This window comes from Lithobates pipiens, unplaced genomic scaffold, assembly GCF_037356315.1.
Source record: "Lithobates pipiens isolate NorthernLeopardFrog02 unplaced genomic scaffold, aLitPip1_a1.2 Scaffold_27, whole genome shotgun sequence".
Lineage (NCBI taxonomy): Eukaryota > Metazoa > Chordata > Amphibia > Anura > Ranidae > Lithobates > Lithobates pipiens.
The window spans coordinates 87562643-87576010 of NW_027507788.1; the positions used below are offsets into that span (position 1 = coordinate 87562643).

At 42.9% G+C, this 13368-nt stretch overlaps 1 protein-coding gene across 1 annotated transcript in view; it reads left to right on the top strand.

Moving 5' to 3' along the window:
- The window catches only part of LOC143933966 (interferon regulatory factor 3-like), an 88148-nt gene that overhangs the window by 49082 nt on the left and 25698 nt on the right, over positions 1-13368 (top strand). The window contains exons 3-6 of the mRNA XM_077457180.1: positions 1610-1778; positions 5599-5690; positions 9786-9840; positions 12405-12626. Coding sequence (XP_077313306.1) covers positions 1610-1778; positions 5599-5690; positions 9786-9840; positions 12405-12626 — 538 coding nt within the window. The remainder of the gene's footprint in view (positions 1-1609; positions 1779-5598; positions 5691-9785; positions 9841-12404; positions 12627-13368) is intronic.

The following is a 13368-nucleotide window of genomic DNA, read 5'->3' on the forward strand; positions in this document are numbered from 1 at the left end:
CCTCTTTTCAGGTCCCTCTCTGGTGCCCCTGGCCCCTCCCTGCTTCCGGGTACCCCCACAGCAAGCAGCTTGCTATGGGGTCATCCAAGCATGCATAAAGGTAAAAAACCTTGTGCCTTTACAACCACTTTAACAAAGCATGTACTGTACTTAGAATGCAGTAGTCAGGAATATGAAATGTAAAACACAGTGAGGGGTATTTATAAAAACTGGTGCAGTCAGAATCTAGAACAGCTGTGCATGGCAACCAATCAGCTTCTATCTTCAGCTTGTTCAGCTTTGAAAATGAAAGCTATGGGCTAGTTTTGATAAATTCCCCTAAGGGCTCATTCAGACAGGTGCTGAGACAGGTCCTGTATGCTGAGACACTTTTTGCTGCATCTGCATCCACCAGAAAGCTTCACCTAAAGAAGTGGGTGCACAGATCCGAATACAGACACTTTGTATTTGGATACATGCATCCGTTCCTGTAAATTTTGACATCGACTATGTCCATGCAGCTGCTGCGTCCCAATTGACTTTGACTGGACTGCTTTACACAGGGATGCACAGAACACCAGGTATAAGCACGTGGTACACAGCCATCGCACTGGGCATGGACTCATATGCTCCATGTGAATGAGGACTAATTGTCATGTGGGTCAGATAGCAGGAAAGAGGGGATGTCAGGTATGGGAATTTTATTTTTATTTTTTTTAAATGCTATTTAGGTAGGTGGATGCTGCATCTGTCCCCCTGCTAGCAGAGAGCTAGGGACTGAGTCTCTGGCTCTCCACTCTGCCCCCCTGCACTCACTGAAACACTGGGCTGTGGAGGGGGCAGAAGCAGCCAGCTCAGGTTGCGATCTTTCCCCAGTCTGGACCGGCTCTGTGACATCAGCCAACAGCCCGATATAAAGTTTTACTTCTGCACTTGGAGGTGCCTTTTTTTTATTTTCATTTTACTTCCAGAGTTTGCTTCTCTTTTCAAGTACTGCTGGGAGTGCATGAAGACCCTTTTCTATTTCTACATAGCCTGATATCTGCTTGGTCTGTTACGCAGAGCGCCCTTATACACACTTATCAGCAAAGCTGGGGGTACTACTGAGTGGGTCATCAGTAGAGCTTGGGGGTACTACTAAGTGGGGCACCTGCTGAACGAGGATACTAATAAGCTGGGGATCTGCCATACAGGGGTACTAATGAGCGGAGGATCTTCTGAACAGGGGTACTAATGAGCTGGGGATCTGCTGTATAGGGGTACTACTGAGCTGGGGTTCTACCGGTCCCCTTTAAAACAAATAGAAAATCAACACACACAGGACATTTGCCGAGCTTCAGAAAAGCATCCCAGAAGCATCACTGAAGCACCAAAAAAAGCATGTTCAAGCAGTAGACCCTTTAATGTGTGTGTAAGTCAAAGCACGTGTAAATGAGCCCTTAAAGTATTCTCCTATTTTACCTTTTATATCAGGGGTTAAAAACTGAAATATGGTATATTATATTGATTATATATTTGTCTGACCCAAACATGCAAGCACGAAGCAAGATGAGGACAAGTAGTTGGTCAGATATTTTTTACTGTAAAACAACTGTATCTTTTATTACTTTATTCCTAATGACATTTCTAGAACTGGGCTATTGACAGTGGCTGTTATGATCCACCAGACCAAAAAAGATGGAAGAGGAATTTTCGTTCAGCATTGAATCAGAAAGACAGCATCCGTATGGTTACCCACAACCGCTCGAACGCCGATGATTCTCACAAAGTGTTTGAGATCATAAGAAGAGACACAGAGTGTAAGGACACATTATGGATCTCATGATTTTATTCCTTAAACAAAGCTAATAAAGTCACAACCTTTAGCTAAAATAGCTTATATAACACACAACTGTGTTAAAAAAAAAAACTGCAATACTTTTTAAAAAAATTACAATTATGGGATGTCCATGATGTCTCTAATAATTAGGAGCAAAAGGATATGCTTGAAATCTTGACTCTACTCCGAAGTCTTCTGCTTCTGCATGTTTGATACTTAGGATTCATTTTTTAAAGAATTTGCATAGCCATTTGTCCAGTGAAAGTGCTCGTACATTTGTTTTGTGAGAATAGGGCTGTTAAAATGTAAATCATTGATTTTAACCAGGAGAATACCACATATTGCCACCAGATGGAGCCAAGTATCATAGGAATTTCCAATGATACTTGGCTCTATCCAGTGGCCAAATGCAATATTTTACAGTTCAAACGCCATACAAATTTAAGGGTATTACTTGTAACAGGAACGCGGTGATGCCAGTTTCAGAAAACCCAGGCTTCCCTGCCTTGTGTTGGGCTGCAGTGAGGAGCAGGCAAACACTAAATCTGTTAGGGCCCATTTGCATTCTAGTGTTCCATGCGTTAACGCACAGCATGTTACATGTGTTATAGTTCATTTATTTCTGAATCACTGAGTAAAAACATGCAGATTAGGGTGAAGTAAAACCTCCTGAACTGCTTGCTTGTTCTGAGTCAGTGCTGCAAATTTCTGAATCAGAATGACAGCCAGGTAAGTAGAATATATATATATATATATATATATATATATATATATATATATATATATATATATATATATATATATATATATTTTTTTTTAAAAGGGAATCACTGGCAGCCTCTGCCTACGTGCTGCTGAATGGGAATTCTCAGTGTTGCCTACTGCAACCAGCAAGTCTTAAACTGGCCATACACTATTAGAGCCTGCAGGCTGAACAAACAAGATCTAACAGATTCCTTTATCCACGCTATACAGCACACATGGACGAATCCCTGTGCTGGGCTATTGTATTCTGAAAGCCGCCGCAGCTGGCTATCAGATTATCCGAACATTAGCTGCATCTACAGTGGGTTTAGAGAAGAATCGCCCCCTTTACAATAATCCCATTTTGTTGCTTTGCAGCCTGAAATGAAGACCTGCACAGTTTTTGTTTTATCCAGCTGTAACATCTAAGTGAAATATAAAACCCCAACTTGTCAGGGAAAAAAATAAAATAAAAAACAGAATCACCGAGTTGGAAAAAGGATGACCCCCTCCTCCTAAAAATGACTTAAAAACTCAATACGGTGTAATTAATCACCTTCTCAATGGCAAATTGCCATTTGACTTTCAAATGTGATCAGCTGCGATCTTTTTGATCAGCTCAGCATGAAAAGAGCATTTCAGTCCCTGGTAGTGCAACTGAAGCAAACAATCAACTATGGTTGGCAAGGTAATGTCATCAGGATCTCCGGGATAAAGTTGTGGACAGGCATAAGTCAGGAGATGGATCAATCCCTAGAAGCACAGTGAAGTCTATTATTGAAAAGTGGAAGGTATTTGGTATAACACAGACCCTCCCTGAATCAGGATGTTGCTCCAAACTGGATAACGGAGCCAGAAGGAAACTGATCAGAGAGGCTACAATGAGGCCTACAGCAACTCTGAAGCAGTTGCAGGAATTTATGACAAAGAGTGGTCATTGTTACATAGTTAGTCAGGTTGAAAAAAGACACAAGTCCATCCAGTTCAACCTTAAAAACAAATAAATAAAATAAGCGTACAATCCAATACACCCAATTTTATGCCCACAATTGATCCAGAGGAAGGCGAAATAAACCCCAGCAGAGCATGCTCCAATTTGCTACAGCAGGGGAAAAAAATTCCTTTCTGATTCCCCCAAGAGGCAATCAGATTTTCCCTGGATCAACTTTACCTATGTTAGTACCCAGTTATATTATGTACATTCAGAAAAGTATCCAGGCCTTTCTTAAAGCAATCTACTGAGCTGGCCATAACCACCTCTGGCAGGAGTCTATTCCACATTTTCACAGCTCTAACTGTGAAGAAACCTTTCCGTACTTGAAGATGAAATCTCTTTTCCTCTAGACGTAAAGAGTGCCCCTGTGTCCTCTGGGTTGACCGTACAGAGAACAACTAAACACCAAGTTCACTATATGGACCCCTAATATATTTGAACATGTTGATCATATCCCCCCACAATTATTTCTATTGTGTTCATGTGACAACAATATCTAAAATATGGCATGTATGGGAGGGTTGCAAGAAAAAGCCACTCCTCAAGAAAGACAACATGCAGTCATGCCTGAGCTTTGCTAAAACGCCACCTTGAAGATTCTGAGGCCACATGGAAAAAGGTGTTATGGTCAGATGAGAGTAAAATTGAATTATTTAGCCCAAAACACCAAACAACATGTCTGGCAGAAATCCAATACAGCTCACCATCCAAATAAAACCATTCCTACAGTAAAGCGCGGAGGTGGTTATCTCCTCTTATGGGGGTGTTTCTTTGCATCAGGGACTTGTCGGGATAGAAGGAAGAATGGAGGGGGCAAAATACCATCAAATTCTTGAGGAAAATCTGCTGACTTCTGCCAGAAAGATGTCAATGGGACAATGACCCGATGCACACAGCAAAAATGACCACACAGTGGGTGGAGGAAAAGGTGAATGTCCTTGCAATGCCTAGTCAGAGTCTAGACTTAAGAGAGAAGTAAAGGATTTTTGTTTTGGATGCAGCATCTGATGCTGCATCTGTCCCCTGGCGCCACTACACTGAGAATCGAGTGATCGAACACCGCCGATTGCTCGGTTTTCAGATGTCCATGAGCAGAGAGCTGTAGACTGTCAGTCACAGCTCTCTGCTCTTCTCCCTCCTCGCTCATTGGAGTGCTGGGCTGTGGAGGGGATGGGGACAGCCAGCTCAGGCTCTCGATGGCTCGCTGAGAGGCTGAGCCGGGCTGACATCCTGGACGCCGGCAGAGAATGGACTTCAGCCTGCTCTTTGCTGAAAGCGTGTAGCAGGAGTGCAAAACTAACTGCACTCCTGTGATCCATAGGAGAAGTACAGCCAAACAAGCTCAGGCTGGACTCCTCCTTTTAAACTCCATTGAAAATCTGTGGAAGACTGTCAACAAATAGTCACCATCAAATTTAACTGAACTTGAGCAGTTCTGCAAAAAAGAGAGTGGGCAAATATTGCAAAGTGCAGATGTGCAAAGTTAGTAGATATATCCCAACAGACTAAAGTCTGTAATTAAAGAAAAAGGTGGGTCAACAAAATACTGACATAAGGGGGTGATCCTTTTTCTAACTTGATGATTCTGCTTTTGAATAGTTTTATTTTTTTATCGTTTTATGACATATTGGTATTATATCTTTCACTTGGAAGTTATAAGCTGCATTGAGCAAATACAGCTGGATAAAACAAAAACAGTGTCTGTCTTCATTTCAGGCTGCAAAGCAACAACATGTGATTATTCTAAGGGGGGTGGGGGGATTATTTTTCTATAACCACTGTAATTGGATGCAGCTGCTTTTCGTCTGACAGTCTTTTGCCTGGCTCCTTTGATCTTCTATTTCAAGGATGTCATGCAGGAGATGGGCGACATGACCACCCATTATGATATTCTATTTAGAACCGTGTAAGGCCAGCATTAGTCTGCATTAGTGAGATTCCCCAACCCATGGATCTCTGTTAATGATAGCTTAGGCTGCCACCTACCGCTTAAAGAACATATCCGCTCAGTTTGTGCTTTTTTTTATGTCCAATTTATTTTTTACTTTTCCACCACTTACAGTTGTACCCGGTGAGCAGTGTGCCGCAATGGGTGGCCAGCCAGCTTTTCAACTATTGAGTTCCTGTAGCCATCAGTCTGGTAACACAATAGAGGTGAGTTTTTTCCTGCATTCATTACACTGAGATAAATTGGAAAGTCTATAATCAGTAATAGTCACCAATGGGCACTGTGACAGACTCACCCAGGACAGAGGCTTTTGGAGGGGACCGAATGCTAGCCTCTTGCTGCAGACTATGGGCCCTGGCATTTGAGGGAGCTACAAGCATTTAGGAAGATATTCTGTTATGTAATGCAAAAATTACATTATTAAGGAGGCCATGGTGGTCTCTGCCAGCTTGGAACTCTGTGGCTAGATGTATGTGAAAGGAATGCTGATTAATGAGATCTGGAAAGTCCGGGTCTTTCACCCAATTGTTTATTGTGCTCATTAACACACCTTTGCCTCCTAGCAAAGCAGAGTGAGGAGACAGTAAGTCTACCCTGAAAGGTCATATCCATGAGTCACTAAGTCTGGGTAAATAATTAGTAAACTAGCTCATGCTAATTAGGTTTCTGGTTACAGTTTGTATTGTCAGCCTGTTGTATATATTTGTGTATCTTCTCAAATAAATCAGTTCATGGAGAGCAACCAAACAAGTATTGCCTTGTTGTGGTTGTCAGCAGTTGGAATATTTTATATCTATATTCAAACTGTCAGGAAGCGGTATATGACGAAAGCACTCAAGCGGAGTGTAGGACGTTTCATTACAGGCACCAGCATGAGATTCATTTTTTAGGCAACTAATTCAACTACTACCCAAGACCACATTTTACTTTATAGAGATTGATATAGTAGCTACATAATGGATGGATAGATGGATTGCATAAATTCGATTGGATAGATGGATGACATAGATTAGATTGGATTGGATGGATGGATGACATAGATTTGGATGGATGGATATTTGGATTTCATAGATTAGCATGGATGGATGAATGGATAACCTAGATTTGATTAGATTGCATGGATTGATAACATAGATTAGAATGAATGGATGGATTAGATAGATTAGATGGAATGGATGGCTGGATGGATGGATTACATAGATTAGAATGGATGGATGGATGGAGAGTTGTTGGGTTACCATGCAGAATGCCTTCCATGTGTGGTGCCGTGGTTTAAAGCATTTTTTTCTATAGACCACAAGACCTGTGTGTACCCCAGGGGTTACCATAGGCAGGCTCAGGTGATGCTTCTTGCTAATGTAATTACATCATATAGGTATATTAACCACTTCCCGACCGGCACACGCCGATGTGGGTCAGCAGAATGGCACGGGCCGGCAAATTGGCATACATATACGTCCATTTGTATTTGTATTTGCCGCCCTGCCATCGCGTGCCAGTCAGGACCCCGTTAGTCCGGTCACGGGTCCCGCAGACTTGATCGCCGTGGGGATACCCGCGATCATCTCACGGGGAGGCTGAACCGTTCTGCCTCGCAACAAGTGACACTGATCTCTGCTCCATGTGATTGGAGCAGACATCAGTGTTCACTAAAACCCAGCCCCTCCCACAATTAGTAACATGCCCCTAGGAACACTTAACCCCCTACACTGCCACCCCCTGGTTAACCCTTTCACTGCCAGTGTCATTTACACAGGAATCAGTGCATTTGTATAGCACCGATTGCTGTGTAAATGACAATGGTCCCAAAAATGTCCGATGTGTCCGCCGTAATGTCGCAGTCACAATAAAAATCGCTGATCGCCACCATTAATAGTAAAAAAAAAAATTGTTAATAAAAATGCCACAAAACTATCCCCTATTTTGTAAACACAAATTTTGCGCAAACCAATCAATAATCGCTTATTGTGATTTTTTTTTTTTACCAAAAATATGTAGAAGAATACGTATCGGCCTAAACTGAGGAAAAAAAATGTTTTTTTTTAGATATTTTTGGGGGATATTTATTATAGCAAAAAGTAAAAAAAAATTTGTTTTTTTCAAAATTGTCACTCTTTTTTTGTTTAAAGCGCAAAAAATAAAAACCGCAGGGGTGATCAAATACCACCAAAAAGCTCTATTTGTGGGGGAAAAAAAAAGGACATCAATTTTGATTGGGAGCCACGTCGCACGACCGCGCAATTGTCAGTTAAAGCAACGCAGTGCCGAATCGCAAAAAGTGGTCTGGTCTTTAACCAGCAAAATGATCCGGTCTGAAAGTGGTTAATAGACCATATATAAAACAGACCTGAGGAAGTATTAGAGTGGAGCTACACTGCATCTGAACACCACAAACCAAAAAAACTATTTAATTCATCTTTAATATTCAAAGCACCCCCCCATGTCTCCATGCTTTATTTTTCTGAGAAATCACACTGAAACGCCCCCAGCATTTCTGGCTGTGGCCATCTTGAGTAAGGGCAGATGATTCATGTAGCATTTACTTCCGGTGTTCTGTCAGATTAGGCAACCCATCAGAATGTGTAACGGAAGTGATGTTTCGTCGCCGCCATCTTGCTACTCCCTGCACTCCTCCACAGCAAGGATACAGCGAGAAGGGGGAAAGTGGACATCTTGTTACACCCACTGGAGTTTTGCATTTTACACTTATTTTTAACGGTAATGTGAGTTTATATAGTGAAATACAGTACTTAGAACTCTGTATGAATGTTTAGATGTTGAATTTTAAAAGCGGCAGCAAGCCTGCCGATCTCACAGGTTTGATAATCTGACAGTTGCTATTAAAATTCAACATCTAAACATTCAGACGGAGTCACTTTACTGTTAAATATAAGTGTAAAATGCAAAACTCCGCTGGGTGTAACAAGATGTCCGCTTTCCCCCTTCTCGGTGTATCCTTACTGTGGAGGAGTGTGGGGTGTAGCAAGATGGCGGCGACGGAACATCACTTCGTTACCATTTCTGATGGGTCGCCATATCTAACAGAACACCTGCAATCCATCTGCCCCTAGCTCAGGCATGCAGGCAGGAGGGTGTGCTTAGCTGAGAAAACTGTCCTCCTCCCCTCCTCTAAGGACTCCTGGGATGTATGACATTATTTGTCAGACCAGGAAGTAACTGAAGAAATCTAAAAAAAAATTAAATAAACAAAAGTTCAAACTAAGTAAATATGATATACTTTCCATTTTCGATTTACTAATGCTAGCAGCATAAGGATTAGAAATAGTCAATGATGTATAAGACAGCGAAGTTATTAAAGCAGAAAAGATGGCTAGTAAAAAAACAAAAAAAAAAAAAAAACAACTAATATATATATATATATATATATATATATATTAGTTAACTGAATACGGCATGTAGTAAATACCTTATCAAGGGATATATGATAAAAAGTGATCATACCTCCCAACTGTCCCAGATTCCGCCGGACTGTCATACAATGGGGCAAGTTCCAGCCCTGGACTCCATGCAGTAGTGGTATCCTCAATGGGTGCAATGTGTGTTCTCACACGAAGCACCAATTGAGGATTCCTGGGAGAAGGTCTGGCTGTAATCTCTGCCGCCCCCCCCCCCATGCAGTCACCGGTTGTTAGGACTGCCAGCATCCTTAACAACCAATGACATCATTTTCAGGCCTCTCAGCTCAAAAGTTGGGTGGTATGTAATAATAGGCAGCATGCATAATAACAATGTGTAAAAAATAAAATGTGTAAAGCAAACCAAATAGAATAATAGTTTGTATCCTTGTGTGCAATTTGAAATATTAAATGCCTCCACCAATGTGTATCCCTGGGTACTAAGGGCACAATCCCACCACCCTCTGTACCGGAGCTCATTTCATCACACTGATCTTCTGTTTTTGCTGCAGTAACCATTGTGCCAGTGACAATACTGGTATGTAAACAAACTCACAGCCGCTATAGAAGCCAACAGTTTGTTTACATTTCTATTTAAAGCTTTTTATTTACATTTAATTAAGCTGCTTAATCACTTCTATATCTAAAAAAAATGCTACCCCACCACGCACCTGACTGCCCTCTTCCTGAGCTTACCTGTCCATTCTGACTGCTCAGGACCTCCATGACGGGTGTCAGGACGGGGAGCAGCGAGAGATCAGAGAATACTTCTTCATCTAACCAAAACAAAAACATTTTGACTGGAGTTGGTTGGGCTTTAAAAATGCTGATACAGGTTGCTCTGGTTCAAAACGAATGTTTTTTTTTTTTTTTTCTCGGTCTCAGCAAGGATTTATTTCAGAACAAATGAAACACCTACAGCTTCACCAGGATAGTGCAGGTAAGACCCCTCATACAAAGGCATTTGCAAAAAAAAATAAAAAATAAGGCCAGGAATAATGGAAATATTCAGGAGGGGGTAATTAAAATTAGATTCACTCTACTGGGGAAGTCTAAATGAACGATTAAAGCGGTATTAACCACTTCAATACCAAGCACTTAAACACCTTCCTGCCCAGAACAATTTTGAGCTTTCAGCGCTGTCGCACTTTGAATGACAATTGCGCGGTCATGCTACACTGTACCCAAATGAAATTTTTATCATTTTTTTCCCACAAATAGAGCTTTCTTTTGGTGGTATTTGATCACCTCTACGGTTTTTATTTTTTGCGCTACAAATAAAAAAAATACAGATTTTATTTTTTTTTTTAAATATGTTTTTTTTGTTTCAGTTTCAAAACTTTGTAAATAAGTACGTTTTCTCCTTCACTGATGGGCACTGATGGGGCTACACTGATGGGCACTGATAAGGCAGCACTGATGGGCACCAATGATGTGGCACCAATGAAGTGGCACTGATGAGGTGGCATTGATGGACACTGATATGTGGCACTGATAGGTGGCACTGATGGGTGGCACTGATGGGCAACACGGATGGGCACTGATAGGTGGCACAAATTGGCACTGATAGCGTGCACGGAGGGGCGGCACAGATGGGCATGGATAGGCGGCACAGATGGGCATGGGTGGGCACTGATAGGTGGCACGGATGGGCACTGATAGGCGGCACAGGTGGGCACTGATAGGCGGCACAGGTGGGCACTGATAGGTGGCACAGGTGGGCACTGATAGGCGGTACAGGTGGGCACTCATAGGCGGCACAGGTGTTATACTGTACTAATGGATGCCAATCAGTGCCAAACAATAATGCATGCCAATCAGTGATGCCCATTGTGGGCACTGATTGGCATCCATTATGGGCACTGATTGGCATCCATTGTGGCACTGACTGGCATCCCTGGTGGTCTAGGGAGGATTACCTTTTGCTGGGCATCCCTGGTGGTCCGGTGGCGTCCCTGGTGGTCCAGTGTGGGCATCCTCGGGGGGGGGGGGGCTGTGCTGATAATCGATCAGCACAGACCCCCCCCCCGTCAGAGGAGCAGCCAATCGGCTCTCCTCTACTCGCGTCTGACAGACGCGAGTGAGGAAAAGCCGATCACCGGCTCTTCCTATTTACACTGTGATCAGCCGTGATTGGACACGGCTGATCACGTGGTAAAGAGTCTCCGTCGGAGACTCTTTACCGAGATCGTAGTTGCCGGGTGTCAGACTGACACCCCGCAACAACGATCGCCGCGATGCGCGCCCCCGGGGGCGCGCAGCGGCTCATAATCCTGATCACGTCATATGACGTCCGATCAGGATTATGCAACCACTTTGCCACCGTCAATTGCCTATAGGGCGGGCGGCAAGTGGTTAAACACAAAATCAAATATTTTATATATTGCAGCTTTCTGCATTAATTTAATTTATTTTTTTTTTGTTTTTTTTTTCACTCTGCTTTCAACTGGTGATCTGACCAGTAACACCTCTCCTGTATTATGCCGCGTACACACGAATTTTCGTCGGAAAAAGCTCCGATGGTTTCTGACGGAATTCGGCTCAAGCTGTCTTGCCTACACACGGTCACACCAAATTCCGATCGTTTATAACGCGGTGACGTACAACACGTACGACGTGACTAGAAAAAGGAAGTTCAATAGCCAGTAGCCAATAGCTTCTGTCTCGTAGTTGAATCTGAGCATGTGTGATTTTTGGCGTGTCGGAATTGCATACACACGATCGGCATTGCATCGAAAATCGAGAACATGCTATCAATTTTTGGCTGGCGGGAATACACATGGTCTCTTTTTTCGATGAAAAGCTCTCATCTGTCTTTTTCTGGCTGGAATTCCGATCATGTGTACACGGCATTAGAGTGCTTTGGAGCGCTGGAGAGGAGACAGGTGCAGCTGGCTTGGGCTCTTAAGCTCCATACACACTATTAGATTTTCTGCAGGTTTTTGTCTTCAGATTTAACAAAACCATGTAGTGCTAGGGACTGCCTGATTACATACAAATTGAAACTCTTAAGGTTTAACCTCATATTATATGGTTTTGGTAAATTTGAAGACAAAAATCTGCAGAAAATCTAATGGTGTGTATGGGGCTTTAGACAGAGACGGAGCCAGCTGTCAATTAGGCAGCTTGATGGATCCTAACAATATGCTTGGGATCCTTTCAGAGCCTGGATCGGTTCAGTGACGTCAGCCACCAGTGGACTATAGCCTGCTATAAACTGACTCTGAGTCAAAGAATAGCAAACATAAGTGCACTCCTGTTACCCACAAGAGAAGCATGACTAACAAAGCTTTGCCCATGCTTCTCTTTTAAAAGGAAAACATACCTGCTCCATAGTGCATCACAGTGCATACTGTGTGTATTGTGGTGCTACGCATTCTCAAAAATAGAAAACGTTTTTTTTGTCCCTGGGCATCTATCTATAATTAAAAGACCTCATTTGTGGCTGAACCGACCTTTTAAACAATGCATTGTTTACTTGTTGTTGTTTTTATACATTTTCAGCATTATATTTTGATTTGGAAGATTTACAAAATTTTTATGCAATCCCGGATGCCATTACACCTGCTCAAGAAACTGATGACCATATTTTACCATCACAAGTACCTATGGAAGGTTCTGCTGCCTACTATGAGGGTGCTTACGCTGTTGGACATGTTCACTTGGATCAAGAACAGGAGACGTTTCAACAACAAATACTGAGACACTTTACCTACAACTCATTTGGTAAGAATTTATAATGCAAAGAACAATAGCAGCAACCATTGCTACCGATCCTGAGAACTACTGATGTTCTGGTGCTTGGTAGAGTTACTTAGTATTGCATAAGTGATTTACTGATTTATGAGTAAATTCTAAGTAAAGATAGTTTAAGAGGACCGGTGCTCAAAAAATGCAGGCAGAGGGCAAAGGACTAGTCACCAGCAGCGGCCGGTTCATAAGGAGTGCAGAGGCTCCATGCGGGGTGCCAGAAGCATGGGTTTCTATGAGGGGTTTTTTTTAAGCACATGATTAGAGCATGAGGCTCTAATTGGCTTCAAAAAGGTTGGGCTTGGGGCGCAAACCACTGCTTTCTGAGCCCACGCACTTGTCACATTAGCGCATCAACATTCGCAGTTGTCTTCCTGCTGCTCCTCCAATCAGGACAGGAAGCAGGTCCAAAGACCGGATTGGAGAAGTGTCTGGACTGGCCAGGAGGAGCAGCCAGGGAAGCCGCCCGCGACCTGGATGTGGTAACTGCGGGGCTGGCGAGCGGGCAGGTTGGTGGGCGGGGGGGGGGGGGGGGTTTGTTTGCGGCACCCCAAAAAATGGTGCACCAGCCGCCACTGATAGTCACAAGTACTGCTCCCTACAGATGCACCTTGCTGGAGAATCAGGGCTTTTGATTCTTCAATGAGAAGCCCATGTGACAGGGTGACATAGTTGAGAGACAGAGACAAAGTGTTGTCACCCTATACCAGGATGTATC